This window comes from Trachinotus anak, unplaced genomic scaffold (assembly GCF_046630095.1).
Source record: "Trachinotus anak isolate AG129_WGS33_773 ecotype Australia unplaced genomic scaffold, CSIRO_AGI_Tana_v1 ptg000011l, whole genome shotgun sequence".
Taxonomy (NCBI): domain Eukaryota; kingdom Metazoa; phylum Chordata; class Actinopteri; order Carangiformes; family Carangidae; genus Trachinotus; species Trachinotus anak.
Window position 1 is genome coordinate 15,761,144 of NW_027273862.1, and position 20,640 is coordinate 15,781,783.

The 20,640-nt window shown below is 40.3% G+C and overlaps 1 protein-coding gene across 3 annotated transcripts in view; it reads left to right on the top strand.

The window, feature by feature from the left end:
- The window catches only part of phlpp2 (PH domain and leucine rich repeat protein phosphatase 2), a 36,921-nt gene extending 18,805 nt beyond the window's left edge, over positions 1 to 18,116 (top strand). For all 3 annotated transcript variants that reach the window (XM_071488388.1, XM_071488385.1, XM_071488387.1), the window contains exons 5-19: positions 1,298 to 1,423; positions 4,881 to 5,035; positions 7,464 to 7,610; positions 8,257 to 8,487; positions 9,932 to 10,134; positions 10,290 to 10,350; positions 10,957 to 11,052; positions 11,739 to 11,894; positions 13,294 to 13,494; positions 13,752 to 13,914; positions 14,006 to 14,136; positions 14,362 to 14,475; positions 15,073 to 15,267; positions 15,407 to 15,638; positions 15,802 to 18,116. In XM_071488388.1, coding sequence (XP_071344489.1) covers positions 1,298 to 1,423; positions 4,881 to 5,035; positions 7,464 to 7,610; positions 8,257 to 8,487; positions 9,932 to 10,134; positions 10,290 to 10,350; positions 10,957 to 11,052; positions 11,739 to 11,894; positions 13,294 to 13,494; positions 13,752 to 13,914; positions 14,006 to 14,136; positions 14,362 to 14,475; positions 15,073 to 15,267; positions 15,407 to 15,638; positions 15,802 to 17,088 — 3,498 coding nt within the window. In that variant the 3' untranslated portion in view covers positions 17,089 to 18,116. The remainder of the gene's footprint in view (positions 1 to 1,297; positions 1,424 to 4,880; positions 5,036 to 7,463; positions 7,611 to 8,256; positions 8,488 to 9,931; positions 10,135 to 10,289; positions 10,351 to 10,956; positions 11,053 to 11,738; positions 11,895 to 13,293; positions 13,495 to 13,751; positions 13,915 to 14,005; positions 14,137 to 14,361; positions 14,476 to 15,072; positions 15,268 to 15,406; positions 15,639 to 15,801) is intronic.
- The last annotated feature ends 2,524 nt before the right edge of the window (positions 18,117 to 20,640 follow it).

Here is a 20,640-nt window from a genome sequence, read left to right on the forward strand (position 1 = left end):
TAGCAAAGCTGTACTCTGAAGTAAAAAAGTCCACCCTAAAGAATTTAAAGTATATCTCTAAAAGCCCAAACAATAGGGAACTTAATAGTATAACTTCAGTCAATGTTGGTTGGAAGTTTCCTCACCTCTGAACCTTACTCCTAATGTCTGGCTGCCACTAGCAGCTCAAGCCTATAGGCATAACATATAAGAATATCCGACGGAACTGTCAGCAGTCGGGTTGCATTGCGGTCAATGTAATGGAATAAAAAAGACGATATCGCAGGCTCTGTTGTTTGAGGACCCCTGAGCAGATTCAGACAACACAAACACTGGAGTTAAAAGGGATTTTATTGTCACAGAAGGAAAGGTTACTGTGTTCTGTGAGAGTCCTTTGTGGGGAAGACGGTGAAGGGGATCACAGGTGAGTGGCATGGCTTGTAATAGAGGAGCGAAGTGGTGGAGACAGGTAATGGTGACAGTCACCCAACAGGAGCAGGCTGCAGCACTGGCACAGGAGTCTCACATGGAGAGTGGGGAAAAACAATCTGGCAAAGAGTAGAAGGGAGGCTGGGGTTTTTATGCTGGTCCTGATTGCAGGATGAGATGCAGGTGTGTCAGTGAAACCAGTGCTACGCCACGCCTCTGAAGGAGAGAACACACACACACATGCAGAGGGAAGGGAGGAGACACAGGGGAGACAAACACAGGACAACACTGGGAACAAGGTGATTCACAGCAGGGCTGTGACAGGTTCTGCTGCATTATTTTTTATCAACTATCCATCATGAGTTGGACAAATTTATAATAATGAAATAATTTAGCAAAAAAGATGTGGCTTACACTGCTGATATGATTTTTCAGTGATACATTTTACTTAAACACTCAGTTCATGATCACCTCAGTCACAAGAGACATTGTGCTTGATTAAGTGGGAACAACTTTTTTCCTGGAAATTACCAAAAAACTGGAAAGAATTTGCTGTTATTTCACTTGACCTCATGCTCTCCACCTACTATTTTATCACACAGCTGAAGTGCACAGTTGTAAATATTTTCTTTGAGGGTACCTATCTCATCCAAGAGAAAATGGGTATACTAAAGGTTGGTTTTACAAAAATGTAAATTCCAACACGTCATCATAAAATGAACACTGAAACAACATAGACGGATGTATATCTGTGGTAAAACACCTGAAAATGTACCTATTTTTTTTTACCATCACTGTTATAATGATTTATGATAACCTTTATTTTCCATTTATATTGTCTTTCCCAGTGTTCCTCATTATTATATCTGTGTATTGTTTTTGTATTGAGGTGGAGGAGGTGAAGCGGAGGCAACATTGTCTGATGTTCAGCTCAGCCGGATCACAAGCCCAGACATACTTTGTCAACTTTGACACACTTGCAGACTACCAGCGATGGCATCGACAGGCATCAAAAGTAAGCAAGAGACAAAGAGTGTGTGTTATTGTGTGTGTAGTACACAATATGTGTCTCCTACTTTCTCTCTCAGCAACCTTTTGTTTGTTTCCAGTTAGTCCCTCTGGCCTTGTACTTAAATCAGAGATTAGATGTTGGGACTACAGTTGCTTTTGCCTTTTTGTCATCCAGAGGCACACTCTTAGCAGTGTCTGCTATTGATTGAACAGCATACCTCTATTCATATAGTTTAACTTTTTTACTTGTCTTAGAGTACACTCCTACAGAATACTTTACAAAGGCCCTCAGCAGTAGAGCTTTTGTTATATAAATCACTGTAGATTAGAGGATGCTAAATTACCCAAACACATTTTTGTATTTGTGTTATATACTATGTGTGTATATCAGAGAATCTTGCCAGGTTTTCACAGCTGCTCTTCAAAAAGTTCATTGTTTCTGTTCTGCTCAGCTTCCTTTGTCTCTAATATCCTAATTAATGGCTATTGTGCTGCAGCTCCTTCCTGGAGCTGAGCAGCCTCTATGAGAGCCTCCACTGAGGCGGAGCCAGCATACAATTAGCCATGGAAGAAGAAAGCCAACAGAAAAAAAGAAAATCCAATTAGTTGCAGATTCATGCTAAGTCCAGGATCTCTCTCTACCGTGGTGGTATGGTTAGAGTTGCCTGTTAGCGCACTGTGTTTAGATTGAGACTTAGATGAGAGGTTTCTATGGAGACTGGGGATGATGACTGATGAAGGTTTTTGGTGGATTTTGGGCCAGTGTTTATGCTAGATTGCATAAATTGTAAGCGAGAGAGAGAGAGAGAGAGTGTGTGTGTGTGTGTGTGTGTGTGTGTGTGTGTGTGTGCGTGTGAGAGAGAGAGCGAGCGAATCAGCAAGTGCAATGGTGCTTGCAAAATGAGCATGCAGGAGGAGACTGAATACTGGAGTGTATAGATACATTATAGAGCAGAATATCACAATTTGTATTTATAGGTAGTCAGAATGTGTGAAATATATTCCTGTAGATTAGTTGCATGTTTAAACTAATTATGTTACATTAATTTTGTGGCAAATTAGCGATTGGTACAGTTTCTTACAAATGAGAGGAAGAGGAAATAAATATTTTAATATATTACCAAAAAAAAAAAAGTTTGTTGTTGGCCCTGCACAAGAAAGGTGCCTCTCAAAAACTAGGGGGAAATGACACATGACAGCTCTGTAAACTTGTCATTTATGGTGTAATGTAATTATACAAACAGCCATTATGGGAAATTAGTTACATTCTAATTTAGCAATATCTTTCCTCTTTTTTGACACTGGCTATACATTTGATGGAGATACATTATACAAGAACATAGAGGACAACAAGAATCTCCTTTATTAGTTGTTTATGTACAAGTGTGACCCCACCTATAAGTCAGCTAAAGTTGTGTGTGTAGTTAATTAATTCATTGTAACTAATTATCCAGTTACCATCACAAACACAGGACACTCCTTAGTATTTAAAAAGTCAAACTGCACAGAGAAAGATTAACTACTGCAGCCACTGTCAATGGCATCATACAGTTTTAAGTGTGACAGTGAATAGGACTGGAAATGTTGAATGACTGGACTAGATACTCTTTAGGAAATGGCATAAGCAGTCAGTTGACCAGAATTTCAGCTGTGCTGTTAACATATTTTCAAGGATTGTCATTGAAATGTGAAACTGTGACAGCATATATGCCCAAACACACATCAGTAGGCAAACAAGAAGGCTCAGAAATGTGTTAAGTTTAGCTGTGGTCAGAAGTGCTAGTTGTGCAGGTTTGTTAACCACACAAAAGGAGACTGACCTGGATTCTCAGCTCTACAGGAAATGATCCAGTTCTATGTATGAATCACTGAATCGTTGTGCAGTGTATCTGTTAACCACAGTAACTGGTAAAAATGACTGAACCTCCATTCATGCTTTGAGGTTTTATTCCTTTTCCAACACAGCTGCTATTTTCGATGAACCTTCCCTCCTTTCAGTGTCTTCTCTCTCCTTGTCCTCTTCCTCTATCACATTGCTTTAAAAGTTTCACATTCACAAGGTTTAATTACTATGCAAATCATCTAAAACAGCAAATCTGTCCTATTTTCTGTCTGCCCCTTTTTAATTCTTCTATGTCAATCTGTGTCCAGCACTCACTCTCATATCACTTAATTAGTCTTTTTAAAAAAGGGTTGCTTTTTAAAGTAGCTGGCAGATGAGTTGTTTTGTGGGAAATGAGCTGTTTTTGTCTTTGACATCTCCAAAAGCAGTGACATGATGTTATGCTCTGTTGAGCAGCCGTCCCATTTTCTGGGTTGCTGCACAGTGTGCAGCCCTGTAGTTAGTGGAGGAGACTGTCCTCAGACAGAGAGAGAGCAGACTGAGATTTGAACTATGCTAAAACAAGCACAAAATCACACATGTAGATGCAATCACACACTTCTCGACACACGCAGGTTAGTTCTGCTTCTTGTGAGAACATTGTACATCCAGCATTCATTCCTTGGGAGCTTACCACTATATCTTAACCTAACACAATGCAATTCAACAGCACAACAGACACAGCCTTCAAAATGAGCATAACCATGTAGCAACAGTTTCTAGAAACATGAACATTATAATCTTCATTATGTGAGGATGTATTGCAGTTCTGTTGTATTAGACTGCATTAGTTTTAGATAGGTGTACCTGATAAACTGGCTTCTCAGTGTACATATGACTGTAACTGGCCCATATTGGAGTTTGTCTGTTACCAATTTAATTCACAACCAGTGTCTTTCCCCTGGAAGATAAACTTTATTGAGTTGGAAACTGGGGCATTAGCTGTCTGAAGAAATTTCTTGGCAAGGCATTTGGATGCTTGCGTAATCTGAGGCCAATATAGTTGCTTTCACTGTCCATTGTCGCAACTTGCATAAGGTAAAGACTCTCTAGAAAGTGGAGCCTACTGGTGTATTTATGGCTGGAGATCACCACAAGGCAGGTAGTATGGTATGGTGGTAGTATTTCTCCCTGTGTTGATCAAAGGCTTTAAGTGTTCTTGTGCAAGAAAGAAAGGAGTTTTATTGGCTTAATGTAATGGCTCAAGGGAGAATGCTGGCTTTTTTGAGAATTGGATTTGATTTAGCCTGATAGGGAAGTCAATAAAATTAAATTTTAGTCCTATATTATAAAGCTATCGATGCAATATGAGGATAAATTATAAGTCAGACCCATTTTCTTTGAGGAGAAAGACAGACGTTTATATTGATAACATAGCTAATGGTTAGTTGTTGAGTAAATCAGCAGCTGGTAGCTAAAGCTAGCTGAGTGGCGTAGCTCTTGATTTTAGAAACTGTGTAGTTGTGCCACTTCTGAAAATAGTGTTATTTCAAAAACTTGAGAAAAAATTTAATGTCTTCTCTCATTTTGCTCTTATTGTTTTTTGGCTGTTAATTTCTGTGTCTGTATGTGTGTATAGGTGGTGTCTCAGACAGTCAGCATGGTGGATTTGTCTTGCTACAGTCTGGAAGCAGTGCCTGAATATCTGTTCTATAGTCAGGACATAACCCACCTCAACCTGCGGCACAACTTCATGAGCCAGCAGGGCCCTGGAGGTCTGCTCAACCTCCCCAGGTAATCACACATCCTTAACCAGCAGAATTTTACACTTGTTGATAAAAAAATAGAACAAAGGAGATTGTCCTTTAGTCACAGGATTGTGTCCTTACGGTGGAAAATGTCTGTCTTGTTGAAATATATTTCAGCACAAGAGAGAATCCTTATTGAAGTTTCAGTAAGGTGCTGTTTTGTAGCTAACTCTATGCTGTCATCAATCAAACCAACTAAACTTTGCCTGAGGAAAGCTCAACAGTGGTCTTAACTTAGTTACTATTGTAGGAACAAAAAAGTAGCTTGAGTTAGCATATACAGACATGACCTAAAACTTTTGGTTATTATTGGATTTGTTCATTAAGACAGTGCTGTATTATCCAATGATTTTAAAAGGCAAACAATAATTTCTTCAGACTTTACTGTTGCACTTCCTGCAATAATAAAAGATAATAAAACATATGTTCCCACATCGCTCTCAAAGAGTGCTACAGTAAAATTGCAGTATGTTGCTCACCACAAGTCTTCAGTTATAACTGCCAACTTTCCTGCTACTCAGCTGTTTCAGTGTTATACTGTGATATGATTTTTGTGATGCCTTTATGTAACCATCACATCTCTTGCTCATCACACAGCTCACGATCCACTCTCATTTATGCGAGATGCATGGAAACAGAGTTGGTTCCACACAAGAATTTAGCTTCATGTCCGGTTCTGCATTGGAAACTGAGCTTATTTAAACAAGATGGATTTATCAGTAGATGCAGTGCTATTGAGTGTTAATCATCTCCAAGCCCTCAAGTTCCTGTTGTATGTTTTCAACATTAATCGTTGGCTGGGTGTGCTGGACTATGGTATTACTGAATATATTACATTATGTAAGGGCCTATTCTGCTGCTTGCTAAGAAGAAGATTTACACCCCTCCTTGCACCCCTCTGTTTTTAGTGCTCACTCCTTTTTGTCTGTACATTTCATAAGAGGAAGCATGGATTAAAGCATGGTCTGTACTCTGACCAAGTGGCAACCCACCATGACGACACCCATTGGTTTGTGAACTGCCGTTTTGAAGCCTCATGTTTGTAATTTGGCCATTGCCGTCTTGTTTTTTTGAAACCACAACAAACCATATTTGGACAAGAAGGTGGGGCTTAGGAGGAGTGAGGGGGGGATCTGACCTTCTCATCATTTATTTTCCTCTAAATGGAACCATAATTTAAAAAATGAACATCATGTTGTATTTAAGAAGACTTGAAACTAATGATTGAGACCATAAACTCATTAGGAAATGTTTACTGAAGTAATAAATTAAGAGAGAAGTAGGGCCATTTTCCCATAGACCTCAATACAATCTGACTTCTTTTTACAACCAGGGGAGTCGCCCCCTGATGGTCATTGATAGAATGCAGAATTAAGGTATTTCCGCATTGGCTCCATTTTTCAGACCTGAAGTCTACGTCCATTTTTATATTCAGTCAATGTTGTGATTCATGGAAGCCACTTCCACCACTCACAGCACCTGGGGGAACAAGAGGAACGTAGAGTTAATATGGAAGATCTAACTGTGCAGCCACACAGCACCACCTCAATCATCACAGTCCAGTCCCTTGGATACGTGTGACAAATGTGTACACACACATATCAGGACTGATGCTTGGGAAATATTTTTATTTGAAACAACCAGCTAAGGTCACAACACATTTTATGAACATACAAGTGCACATCAGTAGATTACTACAGATCATCTTCATCAAATGTAGTGAAAAAGTGTATCACTGGCTGATTTAAACCTAGTTACATCAGTTACATCAGCTAGTAATACTAAAGCACCAATGGGGGTGATTTGAATAGTTTTTCAATGTGAACACTGTCCTTTCTTGCCTGCTGCTGGCTGTTTTTTTCAGCTGCTTTTAAAACTGTCTTAATAACATGGTACAAGCCTGAAGCACAAATAACAGAACAAAACTCCCACAGTGGACCTGTGGGGAATGAATCTACAGTATCTAATTTCCACAGTGTTCACCTTGGATTTCAGTAACTGCTGTTCAGCCTCAGCTGTTAGTTTACCATATGCCTTTTCTATACACATCCCTCGTCCACTGCATTCTCCTGAGGCTCAGCAAATGGCTCTGCAGATGAGACAAGCTAATAGCTGGTGCTTGTCTGTCTCATTGAATATTCCACAGAGAAATTTGAAGAAATACACCTTTTCTTTGGCACAGGGACAGTGCTACATCATAACCAAGTGTTGTCAGATATTAAAAGACCAATCCAGGAACATCAGACTGTTATAACACAGATATTATCATCTTTGTTTTCATAAATGAGATGGGCAGAAATCAGAAAACTCATAATAAACAATACAAGAAAAGTTGAGATGTTTGTTTTTGCCGACTTTTTTGCTGTCACCCTATAAGTGCTGAAGGCCCATCAAGCTGTTCTCTCTTTGTTTAGGTTTTCCCAGTTGAAGAGCCTGAACTTGTCTCACAACCGTCTGGGAGTATTCCCTGAATGTGTGTGTGAGATCCTCACCCTGACTGAGCTCAACCTCTCCTGTAATAATCTCCACACTGTTCCTGTGCAGATAGGCAACCTTCAAAGGTGTGACATAGTGACACACATGAATATAGTATACATTCACTACATACATATATTACACACAAGACATTAATATGTAAGTTATGTAAATTAGATTTCTTTTGATATTTGAACTGCACAATGAAAATGATTCTAGCAGCATGTGAAAAAGTGCATAACTCCTAAAAACAACCACACTGTGAAACCCTGTAGAAAACAAACAAACAAACAAAAAAACCTATTTTGAACTTTTCTCCAGCCAAGAGTGATATTACTGGTGTTCAATCAGAAATAAGAAAGATAATGATTTATTTACTGTAATGTAATTTCAAAATATAATGTTTTCTATTTGTGTCATGCTATTTTCATTTGCTTTGGTTAATTTGTTGTCTCAAAATTATTTTAGTATACCTAATGCATATCCTCATAAAATCTGGACTGAGGGAGTTTTAGGGAGTCAATGGAATGCATAAAATTTAAATATTTTGTTATGCAATCAGATTAAGTCAGGAAGCTAAATCACTTTAGTTTTTATCCTGCGTTTCAACTCAATGTAGGATGTTTCTCAGCAGACAATGACTATAACTACAAATGGACACAATCAGATTTTTGGCCACTCTTCAAGGTAAAAGAAAGCAAAACATGACTGTTTTGACCTTTCATCTTGTAGCCTGCAGACGCTGTCTTTGGATGGAAACCATCTCAGCTCCCTGCCTGAAGAGCTGGGTAGCTTGTCCCAGCTCAACAGCTTGGGGTTCTCCTTCAACAACTTTACTCACATCCCTGCTGTGCTGGAGAGATTGAGTGCAGTGGACAAGCTGGCCATGGCTGGGAACAGAGTGGAGAGTCTGGAGTTGTGTACTCTGGCCAGAATGAGCCACCTGAAAAACATCGACCTCCGGTAAGAGGCCTGCCAGGGAACAAACAGCTCTCAGCCTCTGCATAGTGTGTTGTCTCTACATAGTCTCTTTCTTGTCTATTCTTCTCATCTTTCTCTACCTCGTCTCTCAGTACACCTGTCATTATGTGGATAATGTTGGGTCAGTATGTGGTCTGGAAGGGAGCCCCTATCACTGTCTGTCATTTGGTAAATAAAAGTATAGGTGAAGAATACTCCTACACTGCCATCTATCTATCAAGCTCCACTTTTTAACTTCTTTTTACAGCATTGACAGAAAGATAAATGTCCTGACACAATGACTAGTGTGAACCTCAGCCATTCCACTATTTCCTACCACTCCTCTAAGCCTCAAATTTTTATTAAACATTTATTTATAGATGCCAGGTTTGCTGAGCACAAATGTTTTTTTCTTCACACCTACACTCACACCTGGGAGCTGCCCAGAAATACAGTCATACATAGTTGTTAGCTTCTTAGTAGTTTCACAGGAACACCTGGGGGCTAAGTGTCTTGCTCATGGGAACCTCTTTGGCAGGTAATGGGAGAGGGGAAAGGTCTTCTCATTGATTTTCCTACCAGTCTGAAGATCAAACCGACAACTGTTGTTCCACCCACAGCCAACTAATAATTCAACCTTGGGAGTAAAGTTGTGGTTTGGCAGTGGCAAACTATATTTATGAGGGCAAGGTGCATCTGTGGTGGATTAGTGGGCTTGTAGCTCTCATAAAAGAGAGGTTGTTGTTTATTAACAGGATAGATGAGATCAGGGAGAGCCTGGACCTCAGAACAGTGTCTGTCCTGACAGTCGTGAACTCAGAATTTCTCTACTCTTTGTGTACTATACAAGAACTGTTTTAAAATGTAGATCACCAAATATGAAAGAGCAGATCTGACAAAAAAAAGTGAACAGAAGCTGCCCCCAGTGATATAGAGTGAGAGTCAATGAAGTTACCCCCATCTGTCATCCAACAAATACAATATCTTGGATGCTAGTGATAGATTTTCAAGTCTTAGGGACTGATGTGTGTAACCTGTGTTGAATGCGTAATTGTTTAATTTTAGCATTTTTTCAAATTCACACTAATTGGTCCGAAGAAGAGTGTGCCATATGGAGATAAAAATTAGCTTTAAGGTAACTCTGGTACAATACATCACATTTTTTATATTGTACATGGTGCATTGCCACTAAAATAGAAGTACTTCCTGTAGTACTAATTGGTTCACAGTAGGTGTTTTAGCAATATTTAGCCATCGTAACTGCAATACCATACTACTGTTTTATTTTGTCTCATTTTAGCAAATTTGACATACATTCACACATTGTACTTCATGCACTGAACATTTTGTTAGATATGTCTGTAATTTTCCATCCAAAGGCTTGTGCCTCTTCTCCAGTGGTAATAACCAGTAAAGTGCAATCCCTTGTACTCTCTGATAAATGTAGGCTGAATGGGCTGCGCTGGGTGAAAAGTGAGAGTCTAGAGGCAGTGAGCCAAGTGACCCAGCTGGACTTACGGGACAACTGCTTGGACTCACTAGACCTGAGCTGCATCTGCAACCTGGAGACTCTGCACTGCCAGCGCAACCAGCTGGGGACACTCACTCTTAGCGGTTTCACTCTGCGCATGCTTCATGCCAGCAGCAACTGTGAGTCAAACAAGAGTGTCAACTAGCTGCTATTGTTGCCCGACTGTTTGTCTGTGTGTTCAGGCCCTTCTCCCTAGTGATACATTCATCTTATAAACACACATATGAATGGTCCAGATGTTTAACTGCTAATTGCTGCTTTTATCTGCCCACAGGCCTTACAACAGTCAACATCTACCCAGTCCCTAACCAGCTGACACACATGGAACTATCACAGTGAGTTCTGGCTGGGACTAAGAAGCAGCCATAGTTTCTCATTTTTGAACAGAGGTTCTGAGGTCTAATAAAAGTAGTTTCATCATATTGCACTATATGATAATAATAATAATATAATAATAATATATGCTATGTTATTATGCTTAAGGCAATACATGATGAAATCCTCTGTCCTTGTCTCTAATCAAGACTGGATTGACATGGTGTAGACCTTTGACCCATACATAGCATTGAAGGCGAATTCATTTTTGTGTTCATAACTGGATGGCTGTAGGCCTACTCTATAATTAGGCAGAAAATGCTACAGTATGTCAGGATTATGTATATATTTGCCTTAAGCCGTTTTTCTTTTTCTGAGCCAAATACCAGATGTAAGAAACAACTGTAAATTTTTCCTTTTCTAGTCAAACTCCATTGTAAACTCATTATTTTTGTTAAAATCCAGATAGACATCATTTGCACACTTAAGTAACCCTGAAGGATATTAGTTTGACTTCCAATCTACCATGATTTCAAAACGATTAACTCATCTGTACAATTAAAAGCAATTTTGAGTGTTTGTGTGTGTCTCTCTATGTGTGTGACTGTGTGTGTGTGTTGAGACAGGAACCTTTTGGAGTACCTTCCGGACTGGGTGTGTGACTGCAGAAAAATTGAGATGCTGGATGTCACACATAACCTCCTGTCTGAGATTCCTTCCAGGTTATTGGCCTTTTCTGTCACTAATCCTGAACCTTCTTTGCTGAGACTTTATTTTTTTAATGTTGCATAATATGAATAAATTCAGCCTTGTGTAATAAACAACTGGCTGTCCTATGCAGAGTTAGAAGATCAGGTGTCTCATTACACATGGTTGTGCTTTTTAGCAGCTTAGTCTAATGTCAAACTGCTTTTCATAATGCCCATCAAAAGATTTTGTTATGGTAGTGGAACCATGGAAAGCTGGTATCAGGCTCGTTGTGGAAGCAAAATTTGTGTCTTTTTGGTTGCCACAGTAAAACATGGTCATCCTGTAGTGCTTGGCTCATAGTTACCATTATTCACTGTCAGCCGTCAACACTGGCATTTGCATTTCAATGAGAAATCAGAAAAGCTTTTGTAAATTGAGATAATATTCCTCTATCCACTGTACCCACTCATGACTTCTGTGACGGTTTCAGGAGAGAATAAAAAGCTGCTCTGCTGATCTGTTTGGGCAGCCAAGCTGTAAATGTCCTTGATGGATTAGTTAGCATGGGTTGCCATGTCTGACAACTCTCCCCACAGCTCCATAATAGTCAAATCTGCACAGGGAGAAAATGTTCTTTGGTTCCTTGGCTTTTTGTTCATCTGTTCTTTTTTTTCTTGTCCTAATCTTGTTCTGTAATGTCTCTTCTGGCCTCTGACAGACTGCTCAACAGCTTGAGTTTGAGAAAGCTGCTGGCGGGGAACAATCGTTTGCAGAGAGTGCCTGACCTACTTGACCATGTCCCTCTGGAAGCCCTAGACCTCCAGCACAACAAGCTAGCTGAGCTCCCTGAGAGTCTATTTTACAAAGCCTTAAAGTGAGTCTTTCAACCGTTTTTCTCTTCTCTGTGTTTCCTTTGCCATTTTGTCCTCAAGCCTATTTATACTCTTAACTGAGTCTTTTATCAGGTTCCTCTGCTTTATAACTTTTACTTGTAGTGTGTTCACTGTTATGTTGCAGTTTACAGTTATCATATTGCAGCTGATGGTTTTGGGGATAAAGTAAAGATTGTATGCAGGGACTGTGGTCAAGATTGGAGCATTCTAAAGTGTAACTGGAGCTTCATTTGCCCTCCCATTTCCTGTGTGGTAAATCACTTAACACCCATTAGCAGTTCAAATGCTCTAATGTGCTTTACTGTCTCTGATGCTAAGGCATAATGGCAGTAACTGCTTTGTGGATGATGGTTTTCCTGGTCTGCTTTCTAAGAGCTGTACAGCTTCTGAGGGAAAGCAGTGCCACTCAAGACTGAAGAAAACAATATAAGCCTGACTATAGGATCTAGGTCGATAACTGACACTTTTCATATATTCACCTGGACACAGTGAGATGTCAACAGTCTTTTAATGTTTATGGCCTGCAGAGATATCATTGGACTGACAGTGCAATGCCTGACTCTGTTTAAAAAAACAGCACGACATGTTTCACTCCCTTGTGGGTCAGAGGGACAGGTTTAATTACTGTTCAGTATGTGACATGCACAGACAGTAACTTAACAACACCAATTACATAAGAACTACTGGAGCTAAAATGACTGTCCCTCCTCTATATGCAGGTTCAACAATATGTAAATTAATTCTCCACTTGCAAGGATAAATTAACTGTCTCTTTTAAGAGTATCCTCTTAAGTGCAATGAGAATTAGAGTGGAAATTATAAAATTGGGAAGCCTGTAACACCTCTATGACCCTAAAAAATGCAGAACTGTGATCCGACACATACAGTATCCATCTACATTTATTTGCATTTATTGTTGCACTGACATTATGTATTTCCTCTATCCTATTTACTGGAGGAGCTGAGGCCAAGTTCACTGACATTAAATGTCTAATCAAGCACATTTGCTGTTTGTACCCACTCTGTCTGGGTGGATAAAATCACGGAGAATGGACACATGATAATGTATATTGGTACAGCTCTGCATCATATGAATAACAGTTTACTCTGGTCCAGTAGTCTGAGCTCTCTTCACTTTTACATTGTGGAACCTAGAATGTGTTTAATATACTTTGTGAAGATGTGAAGATCATTCAGTACAACGATGCCTCATGCCTCTGTTCATCCGCCATATGGATGAAAATGGGGACCTCAGATTTTTAGATTTATTTCCTCCAAGTAAATGAGAAGGGGATGGGTGGATACACTCTTTGGATGCAATCCAGACTGTTTATAATTTTTAAAATGTATCTCTTGTTATTATTTTTTCTTCTTCTACAGCCTAAAATACTTAAATGTGTCAGCCAATGCCCTGGAAACTATTCCTCCCAGCAGCCAATCAGAGGAGAGCCTCAGCACACTCCAGGAGCTCTACCTGACGGGGAACAACTTGAATGAGAACTGTGGTGCTCTGCTGGTTGGACACCAGAACCTGCGGATCCTTCACATTGCCTACAACCAATTACTCTCCTTCCCTGCCAGGTGTGTTACATTGGCTTTCTTTTTTTATTAAAACTTAAGTTTTATTTATTTATTTATTCATTTATTAGGACGAGAGAAAAAAAAACAAAAAAAAAAGTATAGTCCAACAACATTGTTCCCAGGCACCATGACACCCACAACATCCAACTCTCAAACATGATATATTATGGATTATGGATAATATTAATATTAGTAATGTAAATGTTCTACTTCTTCTGCTCACTGAGTTTTTCACTGACATTTTTGTATATCTTTAGTAAGCTGAGTAAGCTGGAGCTGCTGGAGGAGCTAAATCTAAGTGGCAACAAGTTAAAGACTATCCCCTCCACTGTGTCCAGCTGTAAGAGACTGCACACTCTCATAGCACACTCCAACCACATTACTGTCTTCCCAGAGATCCTCAACCTGCCTGAGATCAAGGTCAGACTTGTTCTGAGTTTGTTTGCCCAACTGTTTTATGTATGATTATATTATAACTGCTTCAGCTCATGTGTGTTTTGTACGTTTGCAGCTTGTAGATCTAAGCTGTAATGAGTTGACTGAGATCCAGCTGCCTGACTCGCTGCCTGCTACTCTGCAAGAGCTGGACCTGACAGGCAACAGCAGCCTGATGTTGGAACATAAAACCCTCAACCTCTTCAGGTGAGTCATAAAACCAAGACCCATTTGAAAAGGTTGGAAGTAACTCACTGAAATTTGTCAAGTATCAAACATAAGCAACAACACCTTGGCTTTAGATTCTATAGTTGTCTCGACATGACATCATTATTATATGTGAAACATATTTTGTGCATTGTGCTTGTATCTTGTCCATGCCCCTATATCTGCTTCTACAATGTCCTCTACCATATTTCTTCTTCTTTTCAGTCACATCACCACCCTGAAATTAGACCAGAAATCCACTACGATAGCAGGGGACTCACTGAGTGCCTCCACTCCATGGAACCATGGTTACTCTGAAATGAGCGGCCAAAGGAACAAGTGAGCACTGCTTTGGGTTCCTGTGTGTTTTCCATGTTTGTTTCTGAACATCTTAGTAGCCATCCAAACTGCCATAAAGTAAATTAAATGACTACACAAATGCTTTCTGTTTCACCAAAGTAAGACACTTGAGTATTTATTCAGTGTCTTTCCTCAGCCCTGGCCTTTTTGGTCTATATGCCATGTGTAGGTTTACCATGTTTCTCTTCTGTTATTGTTGCTTGGTGCATTGGATATACTGTCTCCAATGCAGTAAATTCAATGCACATGCTGTGCTCTGCACAAAACATGTGTCTACCACTGAGTCAATATCTAAATCACTGGCAGGTGCCTAGTACTGACATCAGGGGAGTCAGTCAATCTTTTTCAAGAGTAGCTGGGTCAGTGGAGCCTAATAATTCTATCGGATTTATTGCTTGTAACAATATTACGTGCATCACTGTTGAGAGCCTGGTAAGCCTAGCTGCTCCTCCAACACCATTGTCACTCCCTGACCTGGGGCTGCAGTGTTGCATGTTGAAGTATGTATGAGGTTTACCTCTGTATGTGTGTCACAGAGTCATCATTTTATTGATGTGGATCTGTTGTTGTGGACAGGTTGTGTGTATCTGTGCTGACTGTAGACCAGTTTGGAGACAATGTAGAAGCTTGTTATGGTATCTTTGATGGAGACCGCAACGAAGAAGTGCCTCGTCTGCTGCAGTGCACCATGGGAGATGTGCTGTGCGAGGAACTGCAGCACTCCAATGTCGACAATGTCTATATGTGCAACACTTTCCTCACCTCACACAGGTAAGGCATCTGTAAAGTTAGTCTTTACTAAAAATCTCTTTTTGTACTTGCAAAAAAACTGCAGTTACTGAAGTGTTTAGGCTGCAACCAGTGTCTTCAAGAGTTTGTCAGCAGCTTTGTTTGTTTTTGAATGGTACAGGAAACTAGGTATGGCTGGCCAGAAACTGGGTGCTTCTGCTTTGCTGTGTTATATCCACCATGAGCCTTCAGATCCAGGAGGTTACCTCAGCCTTACTGTGGCCAACGTGGGCACCTGCCAGGCAGTGCTGTGCAGGAATGGCCGACCTGTACCTCTCTCTAAGGTTTACAGCTTGGAGAACTGCACTGAGGAGATGGAGAGAGTTAAACTCAGTAAAGCCATTATTACTGAGGTAATGCACAGCTTGCATGTATGTTGGGTTCCTTTTTTTTACATTAGAGCCATTATGTAGAACTTTTGATTTAGTGTGAATGTGTGCAGTTTCATACTCAGAGGTGGATATATTATAAAGCTATACACGCATCTGCAAGTCTGATGGCACTTTTGTTTTATAGGATAACAAAGTGAGTGGAGTGACATGCTGCTCTCGCCTGCTGGGCTGCTCTTACCTGTCTCCCTGGGTGCTTCCAAAGCCCTGGGTGCACACTGAGCCTCTCTGTTCCCAGGATGAGTTCTTGATCCTGGGGAATCGAGCGCTGTTTGAACGGGTCTCCTACCAGGAGGCTGTGTTCACCGTGCAGGCTGTGCAAGATCCACGTGCTGCTGCCAAGAAGCTGTGTACGCTTGCCCAGAGTTATGGTTGCAAGGACAACATTGGGGCTGTGGTGGTGTCACTGCATATTGCTGAGGACAGCTGTACCTGTGAGCCGCCAGTCTCTACCAGTGAACCCCGAGGTCCTCCTCCTGCCCCTGTGCCAGTGTCTGTGACCCCAGGTCCCAGTGACCCAGCCACCCTTTCATCTAGCAGTGGTATTGTCTCTGAGTTCAACAGTGAGACATCAGCCTCAGAGGTGGGCAGTGAGGCGGGGTCCACCGCTTCAGATGAGCACCAATCCTCTGGCCTTGCATCCCGCCCAGAGAGACGCTGTAGCCTACACCCTGCTACTACACTGTGTGGGATCATGGTGCCTGGCTCAGCTAGTGTAGGAGCGCACCCTGGCCTATTCCAGCGTCAACCCTCCTGTGCTACGTTCTCAAGTAACCAGTCGGACAACGGCTTGGACAGTGATGATGAAGCTCCACTTGAGGGTGTTATCTCCAATGGCAGCAAGTTAGAAGTGGAGGTGGACATTCACTGCTGTGCTTTCCAACTACGGTCAGGAGGCCCTGAGAGCCCCAAAGACTTAGACCTTGAAAAGCGAGGCTCTGACTATCCAAATGGCAAATTGCGCAGACAGAACAGTGTGGTGGTTTCTGCTACAAATGGCTGCCTGCTGGCTGTATGTGGGAGAGAGATTGCTGACCTTAAGAAGTCTCCCTCCACATCCAGTCTGTTTGGGAAAAAGCTGTGCAATGGCTCTGTGGTAGCCCCTGAGGACAGTCATAATCTTATCGAGGTGGCCCTGGAGGCTCCTAAGAAGAAGTCTGGTTACTTCACTGCCCCAGCACAGCCAGACCCTGAGGATCAGCTGATTGTGCCTCCAAGTCTGGAGCAGGAAGTCAGGGAGCAGCTAAGAGGCCAGAGCCCTCTGATCTCAGGCTCCTCTGCACCATCCACAACCCCATCCTTAAAAGACCCTGTGTGGGATCATCCACACCCTCCTGCATTTGCCTCCAGCCTGGTTCCAGGTCCAGGCCCAGTTCCTATCCTACAGCAGGAAGTCTATGATACTGCCCTCTAGAGGGGGGACACAGCAGAGCGGCATGTGGCTGCAATTCTGTGATTGTGCCAGTCCAGAGAAGAAGAGATTTTTCTCATACATGTGGGATTTTCCAATTCAAGTTGCCATTGAGATCTTTTGTGAGGACAAGACAATCCTGTGTGACCCTGATAGTCATCATCAGTGATGCTGCACCATTAATTCAAGGTAAAAAGGGTTTCTGTGCATGGTCTGAGCATCCAAGAAAATAGGGGTGACCAAGGACCCCGTTCATAACACAATGTTGTGAAAAGGATGGCTGGCTTTCATAGAGCAAAACAAACCTGACCTGAAATGGGTTACCTCATGTCTTTAAACATGTCAGCAACTTTTCCCTTTACTTGGAAAGTCAAGCAGTCTGGAGGGTGTATATGGAATGATGTTCAGTGAGGTCAAATCTCCTCTCTAGGGGCTTTGTAGTCTCTCAGGTCCTGGAGAGAAGCCCTCTAACTGCAACTTGAAAAAGTGCCTACAGTGGACGATTCAGCATAGAGTTCCCCCACATCCAGGCTGTGTTTGAGGATGTGAGCTTGTTAATTAAATTTGGAGGAGGGACAGTGTATCCACGAGACCAGCACTGACACAGCTTTTGCTCTCATCCTCCTCCTGTGGCTTATAAAGGAAATCAGACAGAATAAAGGATTGTAAGGCCCGTTGGACTAGAAGATATTAAGACAAAATAACTGCATTTACATGGCCAGAAACATTATGGTTATGTTTTATTTTAACATTCCCACGCAATATGTATAGACTCTTCCGTATAGGGTAAATTAATTCTATACAATACAGTGCACACTCACAACTAGCAGCCAAGTGGTGTGGTGTGTTTGAGCTGGTGCCATCAAGATTGAAAAGTATTGCTGTTTAGAGCAATGTATTTTGAACAGCTGACAAAATTATAATATCGAAGTCATTCAACTGTAAAGAGCTGATGTGATTCAGATAAAATTCACAAATCCTTATAACAGTATAATCTGTGACAGTGCATGATCAAATGATCGCCTTTAAAACTACATATGAGAAACATATGTATATTTCTACTACTACATTAAACTAAATTTAATTTAAATTTAGCCACTTTTATTGTCACTGGATAGTGAACTAGAGACCACAGGATGTTTGGATATTATTTAATTTCAGTCATTTGAACAAACCAGTCAAGGCACAAAAGTGAATTATTACACTGTATACTGTCAAGAGATGAAGGGTATGTACATGTATGTACTGCAGGTTATTGACATTTTCATTTTTCATTTCAAATCTTTTTTTCAGCGTAGATCTCTAATGCACTACCCACACACAGCAGATGATTTTCAGGGTGTTATTTTGGCCCATTACACACAGAACTGAAGCCCTTTTGTCTTGTAGATCTGGTCTGTGTGCATAAGGTGTCACAAAGTTTGGGGCTGAACCCACAGTTCTAGCAGTAAGCGCACAAAGTTGTGACATAGCAACAAATTATGCCTTGCTATAATTTTATATAGCTCTCCTTTTCACTCGCACATATTGCATTTATTCTTATTCCAGATCGGGGGCAATGGTTCTGTAGGATGCAACACAGGTTTAATATAAAAATTATTACCAGTGCAGCAGCACTATAAGGTGGTGTAATAATGTACTGATTCAGAGGATGTAATCTTTTTTCGCAATTTAGTTTAGTTGTGTTCCCAAGTGGTTTTTTTTTAATGGTCAGTCACATTTATCTCAGCTGAATGTTGCCTTTCAAAAACTACATTCATATTTAAATTATCAGTTACATATCATGCAGCCCTAGAACACCTCAGTTTGCCCGTTCCTGAACCTCCCCACCTTGTGCCAAAAGAGCAGGCAGCTCTGCTGGGGCTGCTGTGGTTATAAGAAGGCCAAAGTTGGGTAATTGCTCATGTCAGTGATTACTACATTAGATGTATATTTAGTTCAACTCCAAGTTGGTAGTGGTGCAGTTTTGGCATTCCATATCATTTTCATAGCTGGACCTTTCAGTGTTCCCTTTTAGCCTTAAAGTAACACCACTGACTATTTTTGAAAGGCAGAGCCCTTTCTTTCATCCCACTCATGTTCTGTTTGTGACTGAGGTCTTCAGTTCGTGGGTTGTTGTTTATTAAAGCAACCCCTCTATCCTTACTTTGCTTCATGGGGATGAGTGATAAGTCACTGATCAAGCCTTAATTGATGTGTGAGTCTGAATCTTTTTGTTGTTGTTTGCAAGTTTTGTCTCTTGAAAATGAATAAACACTGAATGAACAGTGAATAAACACTGTTAAAAGCACTTTGTACATAGAAAATAGTAATTTCAGAGTTATGTGTATTTGAGTTTAATACATGAGATATTGATCAACACAGTGTGCTGGGATTATTGAGGCTTCCCTCAGCCCAACATATCACCTCTTGTCTAAGAATACATAGCCAGTGGAAATGATGATGATGTAAAGTGACATAACAATTAATTTACAACATTCACTTTTAAATATGTCTTTAATATTAAATATCTTTTTGTTGGCTCTCAGCTACATCTGAATTTTTCAGAATTTGTTTACCTATGTCAGCACCACAAACAGCATAATATTCATTTTTAACACTATCTGCCAACATTGCTGTTACTCTATAATAATGTAAATTATTACAACCACCCCCCTCCCCAGCTGACTGTGAGGACATACAGTTATGTTTTTCCATTATTTATATCTAGTATTGGTATTTAGAAAACATTGTGCTAATTGAAACCTAACCATCTGGAATACCTGAAAATGTTTTTTGAAAGTCCTCCATTATAATGACATGTCATGAAAACAGTAGTATAAGATAATACGTTTATAATAAGTTTACTCTGTTTTTGCCCTTATTATACTTATCCAAAGTTTGGGATTTTTAACTTTCTAAAATTACCATCAACTATATTTTATTATAAGGCTAATAATTTATTTCTAGTTACTTTATTAATCAGACAGTGCAGGGTCTGAGATGCCAAACACCAGAGACTAGTGTGGTTCTGACTGTAGCCTGTAACGCACACGTGGTGTCCTGCATCTGGATTGTTGGCAGTGAAGCACTGATGGCCACTGCAGGCGTACCTGCCACAGGAGGAGCTAGACAAGCTACAAGACAAATGATTGTGAATGGTATTAGTGCACATCTGAAACAAGTTGGGAAACTGAGTTCTTTAGCACGAGAGGAGAAAAGGAACTTGTAGGAACACCTTGAGGTTTCCTACAAAATTGTGTTGTTTGAAACAGATGTTGGGAATTTCCTCATACAAATATGCAAAGTGTCATATATATACACTAGTATGTATATATGTATATGTACATATATATGTATATATGTATATATATGTGTGTGTGTATATATATATATATATATATATATATATATATATATATATATATATATATATATATATATATATATATATATATCTCAGAGCTTTTTTTTCTTTCTCTTCTTTTTCCATCACCTAAAACTACAAGAACCCTTTTTCTCAATGTCTACATGAATATTGACTGATATGTATGTGTGGTGTATGTGTGTCAGTTT